The sequence below is a fragment of the Photinus pyralis genome, unplaced genomic scaffold (assembly GCF_008802855.1).
Source record: "Photinus pyralis isolate 1611_PpyrPB1 unplaced genomic scaffold, Ppyr1.3 Ppyr1.4_LG2, whole genome shotgun sequence".
Lineage (NCBI taxonomy): Eukaryota > Metazoa > Arthropoda > Insecta > Coleoptera > Lampyridae > Photinus > Photinus pyralis.
The window spans coordinates 22,809,673-22,823,247 of record NW_022170403.1 but is presented as its reverse complement, the minus strand read 5'-3'; the positions used below and the strand labels follow the sequence as shown (position 1 = coordinate 22,823,247).

Sequence of the window (13,575 nt, the reverse complement as noted above, 5' to 3'; positions counted from 1 at the left end):
ATTAGACAGTAAGTCGATATTCAAAAATGTGTCTCCAAGAAATTGCACTGCAAGTAAACTCCTTTTAATCTTTCTGTTCTACATTCTTGGAGGGCAATTTTCCATTATGTGGCACGTATACGAACTTTTAACCTGTGCAGGCCTTATCCTCAGACCAATTTATATATTATAATATAAGAGAAAATCTTACGAAGGTACCGTAAAACATTTTAATTATTGTATTATTTGTCTTTTATTTCGATGTTGAGGGGCGGTAACAATTTTAAATTGCCGTTAATAGCGCATATGTTTTCCATTAGATTTTAAAGGAATGAACGCTCTAAATACGTCTATTTGTAAATTTTGAATTATCCAGCAAGGGTGTGTAGGTTATGATTATGTAACTTATAACGGAGTTACTTCAAAAATTATATAAAATGAAGTCAATGTAGCTCTATCGATGGTCACCAAGGTTTTTGCATTTTTATTTAGTTCAAGTTATTAAACATAAGGTAAGTTTGAAAAACTCGATTCGATTGAGGTAATCGCTGCAACCCACATTTTGATAAAGTTTTTAATAACCCTTTGAAAATAACTAGGTACCCATTACAGGGCCTTTCAAACCAATTTCCTGGTGATGCGGTATATCACACTTTTCCTAGGGGGCGAGTTTTCTACGGTTCCATACTTCAAGTGCGAATATTCTGTAACGAATTTAGGGGAGGATATTCCCGGGTGAATCTATTCCGGGGGGAATCTTCCTGGAGTGAATTTGCGTATAATCCTATTAGAATGCTATAAGAAAATACTGACGTAACCCAATATTAGACAGCCTGGCGTTTTTAATTTGAATCACTAAAATTTGGTTGTACCTGTATACAGAGTGTGCCATGTAGAACGCGCCATAGGGAAACAGCAATGTATTTTTTCGCAAAGGATCTTTTGAAATTAACGTTCAACGTACTACTCCAATCTCTTTCTACCATCAGCCAAGCGCAATAACTTACGTTGAACGCTAGCTTCAAATACATATCAAAGGCCTCGTGGACCCTTCACGAAAAAATACATTAATTCTGTTCTGTTTCTTTTAGTGAAATCCGGTATTTCATGACAAGCCTACCCATTTAGTGAAACGCTGACAATATATACTATGAGATGAAAAAAGAGCTGCTGTCGAGTCACCTTTGGAATTTTTGTTCACATGGAAAATTATATTTAAGTTGAACTTCCAAAGGCGACTCGGCGTCAATCCTTTTTTGATCGCACGTTACTATGCGATCAAAAAAGACATGCTGTCAAGACACCTCTGGAATTTTTGTTTACAGGGGAAATCATTATTCAACTTGAACTTTCAAAGGCGACTCGATGTCAATCCTTATTTGATCTCCCGTAATATATTACAGTAAGTAAGTTACATATAGAATAAGTTAAATATATCTATTGCTCTTCATATACTGAAGGGTAAATCAGGAACCTACAAATCTCTTTAGCAAATACGAGTACATAATAAAACTGGACTAGGATTGTTTTAAAAATTTAGAAATCTGCTGAAACAAACGCTTTCTAACGAACAATGATCAGAGAAACCTCCTCGGAAGCCTCTGTATTTGGTGTAAATAGAATTGTATCACCGATAATAAAAGCTTTGCTGTTGAAAGCTCGTAACTCGTTCGGTTTAAGTGTTTTGTGCTTGTTTCAGACCGTGTAACTGCGACAAGTGTTCTAGGGTATAGCTTTGATGTAAAATATAATTTCTTTGCGTTAAAATTGTCAACGCGCTCACTAATACTGTTGTTGCCCGAATAAACAAATAATTAAGGACCGGTTTCGTAATCTCGCAAAAGTCAAAATTAAGACGCGTGTTATGGACGAACCCCTACCTTTCGAGTGGAAAACAATATTGTCAAAAATTATAACCATTAATGATATTGATACGGTAGCTTGTAACGAATATCATACAATAGTTTGTCTTCAACAGCAACATTAATTATTCATTAAGCTTTTGCATTATTTTGAAACTGGCCCTTAGTCATTTGTACGTTAATTGAATAAACGAAGTTCACTGTTAAAAAGACTCCAACAAAATTAAAGAATTTTTAAATTTGTGCGCTTTTAATTTAAAAGCATTAAGGTTATTTTATGAAATTCGAAAGTGAAATAACTTTCACGATATTTTTTAAGTATCAGATGTTCTTTTCATGTTGCAATTCTATTTCACTTTCACGGGAAATTTTGCTAATACCGACCTAAAAAGATATAGGTTGGATGGACGCCTTTCATAACATGCTGCATTATTTATTTCAGTACCGAAAATCGCTAGAATTTCACGAGAAAATATTTCGCTCAATACCTCAATCAACACAAAGACCACCCAATGACAAAAAATTAATTTTAAATATCCAATCTTAGGGTGCAGCTCTACAATTTTAACTGAAAGTGAAATACTTCACTTTCTAACCGAAAAGTGGAAAGTTATTTCACTTTCCGGAAAAATCCCTATTGCACAATGCGCATGGCCTCGGCTAAGAGAATTTCAGCTTTCACAAAAACTTTCAGCAAATAAAACGAGCTAAACGGGTTAAGTTTCAACGTGCATTTTTGTTCTTCTTTGATATTGACTTTGTATTGAAGTCGCTAGAAGCATTTTGAACGAAACATTCTTTAGGTCCATGAAGTTGCTCCTGGAAGTTGAACCAATTGTGTCAATTTACAATGTACCTGTTAGTTTTTAGTTGGTTTTCATTAGCTCTGGCAAGAATGACGTTAGTTTCTCTTTGGTACTAATGTTATCCCAAAATCAAAATTGTCCGGGCGTGCTTCACATTTTCCGCGACATGTGCTAGAATTGTTAGTTCAGAGGTAATTTTGGATAAAGATTCGTTAGTTTATGTAAGTTTTGATTAAACCGTCGTTTGTTTTTCCTTATTTCTTGTAAAAAAAAATTTTTAATTTGTCCGGGAATACTTCACACTTCACTGGCAATTAGTTGAATTGTTAGTTTAAACACCATTTTCGATTGAATGGTGTTAGTTTCTATAAGTTTTCATAAAATCGTCGTTTGTTTTCCCTTAAATAATTGATTAATCGACCAATTTATTAAAGCGTTGTTGATATATCCGTCAAAAGTCATTTGCAATTACAGCTTGCTACGTAAGACATGGCACTCATTTACAAGATATTGTTTACACTTAGCTAATTGTTGAGTGTATGAGTAATGAGTTGATCTACAGTATCCAATAAAAATGTATAATTATCTTAAGCTTTTTCTGGATGTCATAATATGTAGAACCTTTCGCCCCTAACCAACACATAGATTTCGACACGTTTTGTACAAACGCTCCTTATTTTGTCACCAAGGAAAATTGAGTATATCTCCATTTCTAGATGGTTGATAGATGGATGTACGGGCATCATAATTACAAATTGAAACTCAGGGTAGAGCCTTCGCTACCTAATAGAGGCAAATAATCCACAATAAACATAATGAGTGAGTTTACACAACGTCAAACAATGTAAACTAGCAAAACACGCAATATGAGGCTAGGATGGATGCTCTTCTTACCGATACTTGCCTAATTGCTCGCCAACTATAGGTCTTCCGTTGGGCAAATCGTTGAAGACTTCCCATTGTCCGTTTTTTGGTACGTCTTGTGAATGCTACGTAATGACCTGGTAGGTAGGCAACGATTCCGGAAAGAATGTAATTTTTCCCAAGAATTAACATCTCCTCGGGAATATCGGTAAGCGTATATTCTATGTCACTTTCTGCCTCTAGCTCTGATACCGTTAGGTGATCGACTTTGGGGCACTAAGTATCAAAGTAAAAGTCTGCTTGTGGGTTGAATTTTGTGAAATGGATGGTGACTTATGTGAAGAAGGTGGTAGTATACGCCAATGGGTTACAGAAATACAAAAACAAATACGAGAAGAAAGCGGAAAATCATGGACGTCCAAATCCATATCTACTATTTTCCGAGACTTGCGGACCGACTTTATTAGCATATCGCATACCCCTATGGACTACTGTTCTTGTCAAATCTTTTAATTCTCCACATTTAACCGCATCAGCTGCAACAGTAGAAAGTGATTTCAATGGTAGTTGGGGAAATGTCGCTACTCTACTTCGGAAATTGCCCCAAGGATGTCCTAGTGTAACAATGGAAACAAGATGTACTAGACCCGAATGTAAAATACATGATACCAGAGAAGAAATGGTAGTTTTGGAAAGCAATATGAATATTCTCTTAAAAGAAGGTTTTGTTGCACTGCAAAAATCGATATTGTCATATTGTCATGCGAAAGTCAATCAACTGTTTCATGTGAGCTAGGAAATCATCTTTTCATAGTTGTCGATCACCTAACGGTACCAGAGCTAGAGGCAGAAAGTGACATAGAATATACGCTTTCCGATATTCCCGAGGAGATGTTAATTCTTGGGAAAAATTACATTCTTTCCGGAATCGTTGCCTACCTACCAGGTCATTACGTAGCATTCACAAGACGTACCAAAAAACGGACAATGGGAAGTCTTCAACGATTTGCCCAACGGAAGACCTATAGTTGGCGAGCAATTAGGCAAGTATCGGTAAGAAGAGCATCCATCCTAGCCTCATATTGCGTGTTTTGCTAGTTTACATTGTTTGACGTTGTGTAAACTCACTCATTATGTTTATTGTGGATTATTTGCCTCTATTAGGTAGCGAAGGCTCTACCCTGAGTTTCAATTTGTAATTATGATGCCCGTACATCCATCTATCAACCATCTAGAAATGGAGATATACTCAATTTTCCTTGGTGACGCGTTTGTACAAACCGTGTCGAAATCTATGTGTTGGTTAGGGGCGAGAGGTTCTACATATTATGACATCCAGAAAAAGCTTAAGATAATTATACATTTTTATTGGATACTGTAGATCAACTCATTACTCACACACTCAACAATTAGCTAAGTGTAAACAATATCTTGTAAATGAGTGCCATGTCTTACGTAGCAAGCTGTAATTGCAAATGACTTTTGACGGATATATCAACAACGCTTTAATAAATTGGTCGATTAATCAATTATTTAAGGGAAAACAAACGACGATTTTATGAAAACTTATAGAAACTAACACCATTCAATCGAAAATGGTGTTTAAACTAACAATTCAACTAATTGCCAGTGAAGTGTGAAGTATTCCCGGACAAATTAAAAATTTTTTTTTACAAGAAATAAGGAAAAACAAACGACGGTTTAATCAAAACTTACATAAACTAACGAATCTTTATCCAAAATAACCTCTGAACTAACAATTCCAGCACATGTCGCGGAAAATGTGAAGCACGCCCGGACAATTTTGATTTTGGGATAACATTAGTACCAAAGAGAAACTAACGTCATTCTTGCCAGAACTAATGAAAACCAACTAAAAACTAACAGGTACATTGTAAATTGACACAATTGGTTCAACTTCCAGGAGCAACTTCACGGACCTACATTCTTTACCTATACGTAGTTCAGTTCGAGGTTCAGTTAATGATGTGTAAATCCTGGAATTAAATGAACCTCTCGAAGCCGGATCGGGATGGTTCACAAATTACAAAGAGAATTAAAAGTGACGGGGTTCCACTGACTGTATAGTGTTTATTTTTTGGTATTTGATACTTTGACATATATGCCTCTCCTAGGATTTAGTTAAGTGGGGCTGCGTCCCTGGTATGCACTAACAGGGGTGCATCTCCACTACTTTTGTTGCCATCGCGCTGGGCCGCGGCATATGCCAAACAATGTGGTGGATTTTGTGGATTGGGGAGGTTGTGGGGGGCGGCTCACTGGGTTTTATCCGACCCGAAAGGGTACGGCCACAGCTTCGCCACTGGAATATCTGCCTTAGAAGGAACTTTACTTTCTGGTGATAGCCTCTTCTCGGGGCGTTCATTAGTTTCTGATAGCTTTGGTCTCGTTCTTTCCCCCTTGTTCCTCCGCTTCTTATTGTTGTCCTCTCCCTGCGTTGCTTTCTGTTCCATTGTACAATCAGAAATGCAATTTTGTCTTATAGTATTATTCAATGCTTATAGATACTAATGTGATTTTTAGAAAATTTGAAATCTTCCCAAGAATGTTATACTAGATATACGTGGATCAGGGTTCCTCCTCCATCTTTTATGTCTTTATTCGAACTCGGAATTGGTTGGCGTGTGTTTCTGAAATTTGTGGAAGAGTGAAATCCTAGCATTTCAATGGGACACTTTTCCTCAACAATTTCTACAACTTCATATAAATCTTAAATCTAGGGGGAACAGTATACACTTATACAGGGTGTCTTAATTTCAATGTTTTACAAACAGACCTTTACTCGTGTACGTGCGTGTAAAACTTATACACGTGGAAGACAGCTTCTGCTTATCATGCACCGTTTGACAATTTTATCAATTGTTATTGTTAGTTATTTATAAACTCAATTCTGTGCGCCAGCTGGGTTTTAATTGACTAATTCATGCTCATCGCAGACTTAATATTCAGTAATCCCAGGAGTAATCCCGATAGATATCGAGGCGCCATGAAAGATTAGATAAAGAACGGAAGCGGATGTGACGCAATCTTTCCGGGAAATATGACGTATTTGTTCGAGAACATTCCAGAATACTCGGAAGCGTTCGAAAACTTGAGAGAAAGAGGGCGTTTTCCATAAAAGTAAATCGAAATGCGCGTCAGTTCAGTTCAGCGCTGAAATAAATAGTTCGCGCTGGAATTGTGGTCATGTGAGTGAGTGAAATATTATTTAAACTGTTATAAATTAATTGATTTCAAGTTATAAATTTGTTAATTATTTGTAAATAAATAAACCACGTAATTAAATTTACGTTATTTTAGGTTATACTTAATTTAAACTAGCAAAAGCTGCGTTCATACCCTGCAAAAGTGGTAAAAAAATACGTTACATGATTACAGTATTGGAAACCGAACAGTAAAGTTAAAATGTATGTACGAATTCGAAAAGTCCCTTCGTCATGTATTTTATATCTATCAGTTTCCCCTTGTAATGTAAAATTCGAGTATAAATAACACATTCGTTGGTGGGTTTTCGATGTTTAAAAAAAATAAGTAGGTATAAATTTGAGTTGGCATGTTATTATTGGAAATATGATAAAATTGCGAGGGCATTTGAATATTTGGGAAATTAGAGCAAACTTTTAAAAACCGTCTCCCAATAATTCCACAGAAAAGCAGTTTTTTTCTAACGGGACGTTGAAACTGAGATTCCAGCTACATTCTCAGTGATGTAAAATTGGGTTTTGATCTGGGACCGACATGATTAATGATTTCTTGATTTCTATTTGGGTTTTGAACACCAGGGACATCGAAATGGACAATGGACATTCTTAGCGGGGGAATTATTCGAGATTTCTCGAAAGTTATAAACTTCCACAAAGCAAATTGCCCAATTTCATATTTATGACAGGTTACTTTTTGATTTAAAAAATTTACGGTTTTGGTTTTTCAAAATTTAGAACGTCAATTTTAGTTTGTGAAGCCCCTTTTTATAATCTTCTTCGTAAATAATAGGTAGGTACGTATAAGTAAGGTATCTTATATTTACGGGAATCCAAAATAAATCGTCTATTTTAAACCAACAAAAAAAATGCGCTAAAAAGTACAAAAACACTGAAAAGATTAAACAAATGTTTAATTAAGCCATGATGACCCTTGTTAAGTTCATTTCAGATTAGGGTCGGTTTTAATTATCTGATCTCCTATTTGTATAAAATTGTTTCCATGGTAATTAACAGTAATTGTTGGTAATTGACAGATTGTAATCATATTGGCATTGGCAGTTATCAATAAAAAGTACCCCAAAATGAGTAGTTTCAAATTTACGTTAGCTGATCGTAGGAAAGTACTGTTTAGTACATAAAAATTGAGCATCCTCCCTTTACGTGCAGCAAATAGGTAACGGGAGAGGGTTTCAGATACTATGTAGATTGGGAAACCCCTTCAAAACTATTTTGCATATGCTTGAGTAAATGCGACGGCAATTGAGACCTTTAGAGAGTATAAAGTTTACATTAGCACGGCATTCTCTTTCAGAATTTCAAACACAGAACCTGTTGATAAATAATGGAGCGGAATGATTGCAGAGTTTGCTCAGGACATCCTGCCATAGCTTCTCCCTTCAATTTAGCAGAGATTGTCGTTGTTATTAGCATAAGGGATTTCTTCCATCTATTAACAGCTAACATAATTAACGGCTTTCAATTTAAGATTATTCAATTAACCTGCTCAGTCTATCGTATGAGTTTGATAAAAACGGGTAAAAAAAGGGACGTAATCCGAAGAATCATTGTTTGTTATTAGTTACAATTCGCGTTGATTTAAAAACAAATTTAAATTATACTCTCTTTTATTTAATGGCATTTTATTATTTCAATTAGACATAACTGCCTATTTTTTGTCAGAGTGAACTTTCAGTTTTTACTCATTCATTTAAGATGCTTAAGACCTTTTCCACAAATTATGAATACCAACAATTTTTCAATCGCAATAATAACGAATTTTTCCGTCGATATTTTACAATGGCTTCATCCCTACACTCCAAATGACAGCCAGCCTAGTAGACTGCACACGATGAACCCAATTAAAAAATCGGCTGGTATAATATTCATAGATTTCATAATTTCCTTGAAAAGGGCTAGACCATTTGAAGAAAAAGAAAGTACTGTTTCAGCAAGACAATGCATCTGATCACGTGTCACTGTAAACGATGGTAAAATTACGCATGAATTAAGTAACGAATTTTTTCCCCATCCTCCGTATTCTCCAGATCTGGGGTCCAGTGACTTTTTCTTGTTCATTCTCGCTGGAAAGAAATTCAGCATTAATGAAGTAATCGTTGAGAGTGAAGCCTATCGCCCTCGAAGGCAACTACGTTGAAAATTAAAATCGAATTTGATCAACACAATGTGTTTTACTGTGTTAGCCTACGAGCTTTTCAACCCACCTAAGAGGATGAGTATTTATTTCAATGTAAGTGGGCAAACGTACAGTATTTTTTGCAATGTTTGAATTAACATATAGCAATCGAAGGAAGTTGACCGAATGTGTCTTCTTAGAAAGCGAGGATTCGTCAAAATTTGATATAAATGAGGTACTTCTTAAAATAATGGTTCCAGTAGTAGCCCATTGTAGATAATGACATCCTTTACGGGGGACTCTTAGATTGGTCTTAATGAAAACTAATCAGCAGAGATGTGTCAAAAAGCCGGACAATTCATATTTTCTTTTGTATGCAGAATTGATCCTGATTGTCTTTGCAAATAAGATTGTCTCCTTTTTGGGTAAGTATACAGGGTGATTCAAATTGGAGGACCACCATGGGGATCTCGGAAACTGTAAGAGATAGGTAGGTAGGTTAAATTTGGCAAAGTTGAGTATTTTGATTCTTAACAAAATGCGGTTTTGAAACTGAAAAATTCCGATTACTTTCGGAGATGTCCGGAAAAAAAAACGAAATTTTGCGAAATAGCAAGAATAGTGATATTGACATTTATGAAATCAGAAAAAAAATAGTTCAAATCAAATAACACAAAAAGTAAAAATGACTTCCACAACAAAGTTGATGATGGTTAACCGGAGACGAAAATTTAAAACTAGCATCTTGTAGAGGGAAAAAAATGGTCACAATGAAATATCTTTTTAAATAACTTCGGTAAAAAATAAAAACGATTTTGCAACAATTTCGTTTTTTCAGGATATCTCCGAAAGTAGTCGAAAGTTCATTCGTTTCAAAACCGCATTTTGTTAAGCATGAAAATACGCAACTTTACCAAATTTAAACTACCTACCTATCTCTTACAGTTTCCGAGATCCCCATGGTGGCCCTCGAATTTGAATCAGCCTGTATAACGAACTCGACAAATTTAAAATACTATACTTTGTATAATGCATATTAGTCACCCACTCGCCTTTAATTTTATCCAAAATCAGCCGCGCCGCAGTTTTAAAACGTTTTCTATTATAAGATGACCTATATATAGGGAATAAATTCGCGAACTTATACGATTCCTGATAAATTATCTTTCTCACGCAATGCCTAGCTGGCGTACTTTATATCCCGAACCAGATCGAAGCAACCTTGGTAAATGTTTAACAGACTTACGTGAGTAAAGTAGTAGTAATAAACCTTCATTCCTCTTTCTGCCATTGCTTCTGCAAAATAATTTGTCGGGCATATGAAAAAATAATCTCCCACAACATCGGCAATCATCTTTTGATTGAGGTAGCCGTCGTTCACATGCTCCCAGTCCGTATACTGAAATTGTGCGAAATTATTACCCTCTTTTGCATGCAGCTTGATGGAAAACTTACCTGAAAAACGATTGCATCGCGTTCGAGCCGGCTCATATTTTTAAATATCGTGTTTATGATGTCGTGGTACTTGTCCCTCTGCAAATAACTTGGTCCGTCCTTTTCGAAGAAGTCGATAAAGTCGTAGAGGATAAAATACGTTCCTAAAATGTAAAAGTGTATTAGCAACAGTTCATATTTTATTTATCAACATTCTGCCAGTTTTGTATTACATGTCTAACTAGATAGGTTTGTATTCGCTCACGCAATGTTTACTCAAAAATTTCTTTTAGCGTCACTCTACTGGAAGTTTCTCTAAGGAAGTGCTAAATATGTTGTACACGAGAGTATCGTTAGCGAAAATGTCGGGAGAGTGTCCTTTTGTAAAAAATATTTAATTTTATGATTATGAATAATATATGGGATAGGATAAATGGGATCGCTTAAAAGACACAAAAGTGATCGAATGGAGACGGGAACAGCTAACAAATCATCATTAAGTTGTTTTCCCACACTCAAGAACCGAAAAGCCTTTAAAATATTAATTTGTTATGTTTGCTCCTAGATTTTCCCGATGTGGAGTGGACTATTGTTGAACCATGATTAAAATTAGAACTTAGGAAGGAAACTAATCTAATTATAAATCGTCTCTTTGGATCCAGTCTTGCAATAATAACTAATAACTAATGATGATGGGTATATAAAAAAAACCGAAATCGATCGCTTAAGAAAACAATAATAAAAAAAATACAATACATTCTTTATTCATAAAAGCAGACCCAGAAAATGGAGATCTTCATAAAAAATAAAAAAAAACACTTATAATAATAATGGAGACTTGCAGAAACAAAACGCTCAACAAATTTTAACATTATGCAGTGTGGCAACACTTCGCTATGATTCGGGAAACTAGCACTAATTGGTCGATGTCAATTTTCTATTAGTCTCACTAACTTATTTTTCTTACTTACTATCTTCGTTTCAGAAACTAATTTTGTTTTAACGTAATTTTATGTGTGAATTAGCATACTGCTACCTTGGTATATTTCAAAAGTTTCGTGTGTATGGAATGAACGTACATCGCTTTCATAGAGCTCTAAGAAAGTTGAAAGAAGGTGTGGGTAAGTTACTAATCCTTCTATATTGTTGAGGGATACTTTAGTTGTTTTGTTTACTTATTTAACGGTTTTGTATACAAGTTGCTCTCCGTGCGTTTACGCTTTCGAATTTTTATTTAACCTCAAACGAAGACATTTTATTTGCTCTTAGTTACTTATTGGTGCAAGGTGGAGACAATTCAAGTTTGTTTTTACAGTATTTTTGTATATGCTGTTGAATTCCACCATCAAGTACCTAAGGTTAAATTGGCTCCTAATACCGGTACAACTTCTTTGTTGCTCAATTAGATTTTGTGGCTTACGCTCAAACTGTCAACTTTGACTGGGCTACCGAGGCTTGGCATATTATATTTGTGCTAGCACTTGTTTTGGTTTTTTGAGTAGAAGTACTGTAATGCGTTTCTAAAGTAGACTAAAAATTTTTCCAAAAAAGTGAAACTTTAACGTTTGATTCGACCCCAATATCGAGGATAATACTCATTTCGCGGGGAAAATCATGGGAAAAGATGTTGTGGAAATATAATTTGCTTCAATTTAAGCACAGAACGACGTCTGTAGACCATATAGTTTACTCGTGAATTTTAATAATTAAAAAAAATTGAATCCTGCATTTTTCAAAAAATTTACAGATGTCGCAATCCATGCAGCCATCGGAAACATTGGGAATGATAACCGTATAACGCCATATGTAAAACCCAAATAAGCGTCATTCACCCGGGATCACTTGCTCGACTCACTTGCAAGCTCGCTCGTGTCGCAAACGGAAATAATCTGGCCCCTAGTTTTGTGCAATATTCCATCACCAGACACAAGACAACTTCTAATAAGCAACCGAAGTCAAGATTAATATCCAGAAACCCCCCGGTAAGAACAGCAAACCAATTCACACATTTTAGAATTGAGCAACACCGGAACACCGAATAGGGCAGCAAAGAAGTCCGAAATTCACATCTTATTGACGACCCAGTTACTACACTTACTAGATATGTACTCCCTCGCAGGTTAGGGTGCAAACTAGGTAAATAGAATTAGACCGGACCATGGTATTTTCAACAATGAACAAATGAGGTAAAACAGAGAATTGCCAGTGTACCTAATAATTGCGGGGCTGCCGAACAAACAATCCACCACTTTGTCATATCAGAATTTTAAAATTCAGAGCATTGTGAATAAAGGTACAAACAGCGAGCACCATTTTGGTACAAATATGAAAGATTTTTCACTTCCGGCCTCATTTTTTATCCTTCCATTGTGCTTCATGACCCCCAAAAACGTAGGTCCAGGCCGGGTCCGTTAACTTGGCCCCCCCCACTGAGAGATTTCATAGTCGTAACTTTTGAAAACGCTAAGTTAGACCCTCCACTTTTTAAAAATTTTTTATGGCTTAACCGTAATGGCGCTAGCTTTAATTCAAGTGGCGCAGTTGAGCTCATAACCAGATGTATCAAGTGGCACAAATACCGGTAGCAAAATGCGTTATGGGGGATTCCGTTCACTTGGCCCCCCCCCAAATATATTTAAGGATATCCAAAAAACAATAATGGCGCAAAGATATCTTTTTACGGCGCATTTCAGCGCATACCTGAGAGTACAATTTCGTATGAAAAGATGTTAAAAAAAAGTAACTTTTAAAAACGTTAAGTTGGCCCCCCCACTTTTTGAAAATTTGTCACGGCTTAACCGTAATGGCGCTAGCTTTAATTCAAGTGGCGCAATTGAGCGCATAACCAAATGTATCAGGTGACCTAGTTACAAGGGACAAAATACGTACTGGGGGGGGCTACGTTCACTTGCCCCCCCCCCCAATGTTTTTTCGGATTTCTAAAAAACGATAATGGCGCAAGAGTTATTATCGGTGGCGCATATGAGCGCATAACGAGCGCATTCATTTCAAAATAATACGACTATGAAATCTCTCAGTGGGGGGGCCAAGTTAACGGATCCGTCCAGGCCCTTAAACTGTAAACATGTTAGACGGAAAATACGCCGTGGTGGTCAAAAACCGCCATCTTGAATATATCCCGGTCCATTTTCAGACTATCAGATTCAATGGGATTGAAATAGGGGGAAACCACTCAATTGTTACACGAAATGCTTCTTGCATGAGCAATGAGAGCTTTTACTGGATAGTGACCCTGACTATACGTAAATTGA

General features: G+C 36.1%; 1 protein-coding gene across 1 annotated transcript in view; it reads right to left on the bottom strand.

Moving 5' to 3' along the window:
- LOC116163893 (acetylcholinesterase-like) overlaps positions 1-13,575 on the bottom strand; it is an 82,141-nt gene that overhangs the window by 61,749 nt on the left and 6,817 nt on the right. The window contains exons 2-3 of the mRNA XM_031478024.1: positions 10,325-10,467; positions 10,116-10,268 (exon numbers count right to left, since the gene is read on the bottom strand). Coding sequence (XP_031333884.1) covers positions 10,116-10,268; positions 10,325-10,467 — 296 coding nt within the window. The remainder of the gene's footprint in view (positions 1-10,115; positions 10,269-10,324; positions 10,468-13,575) is intronic.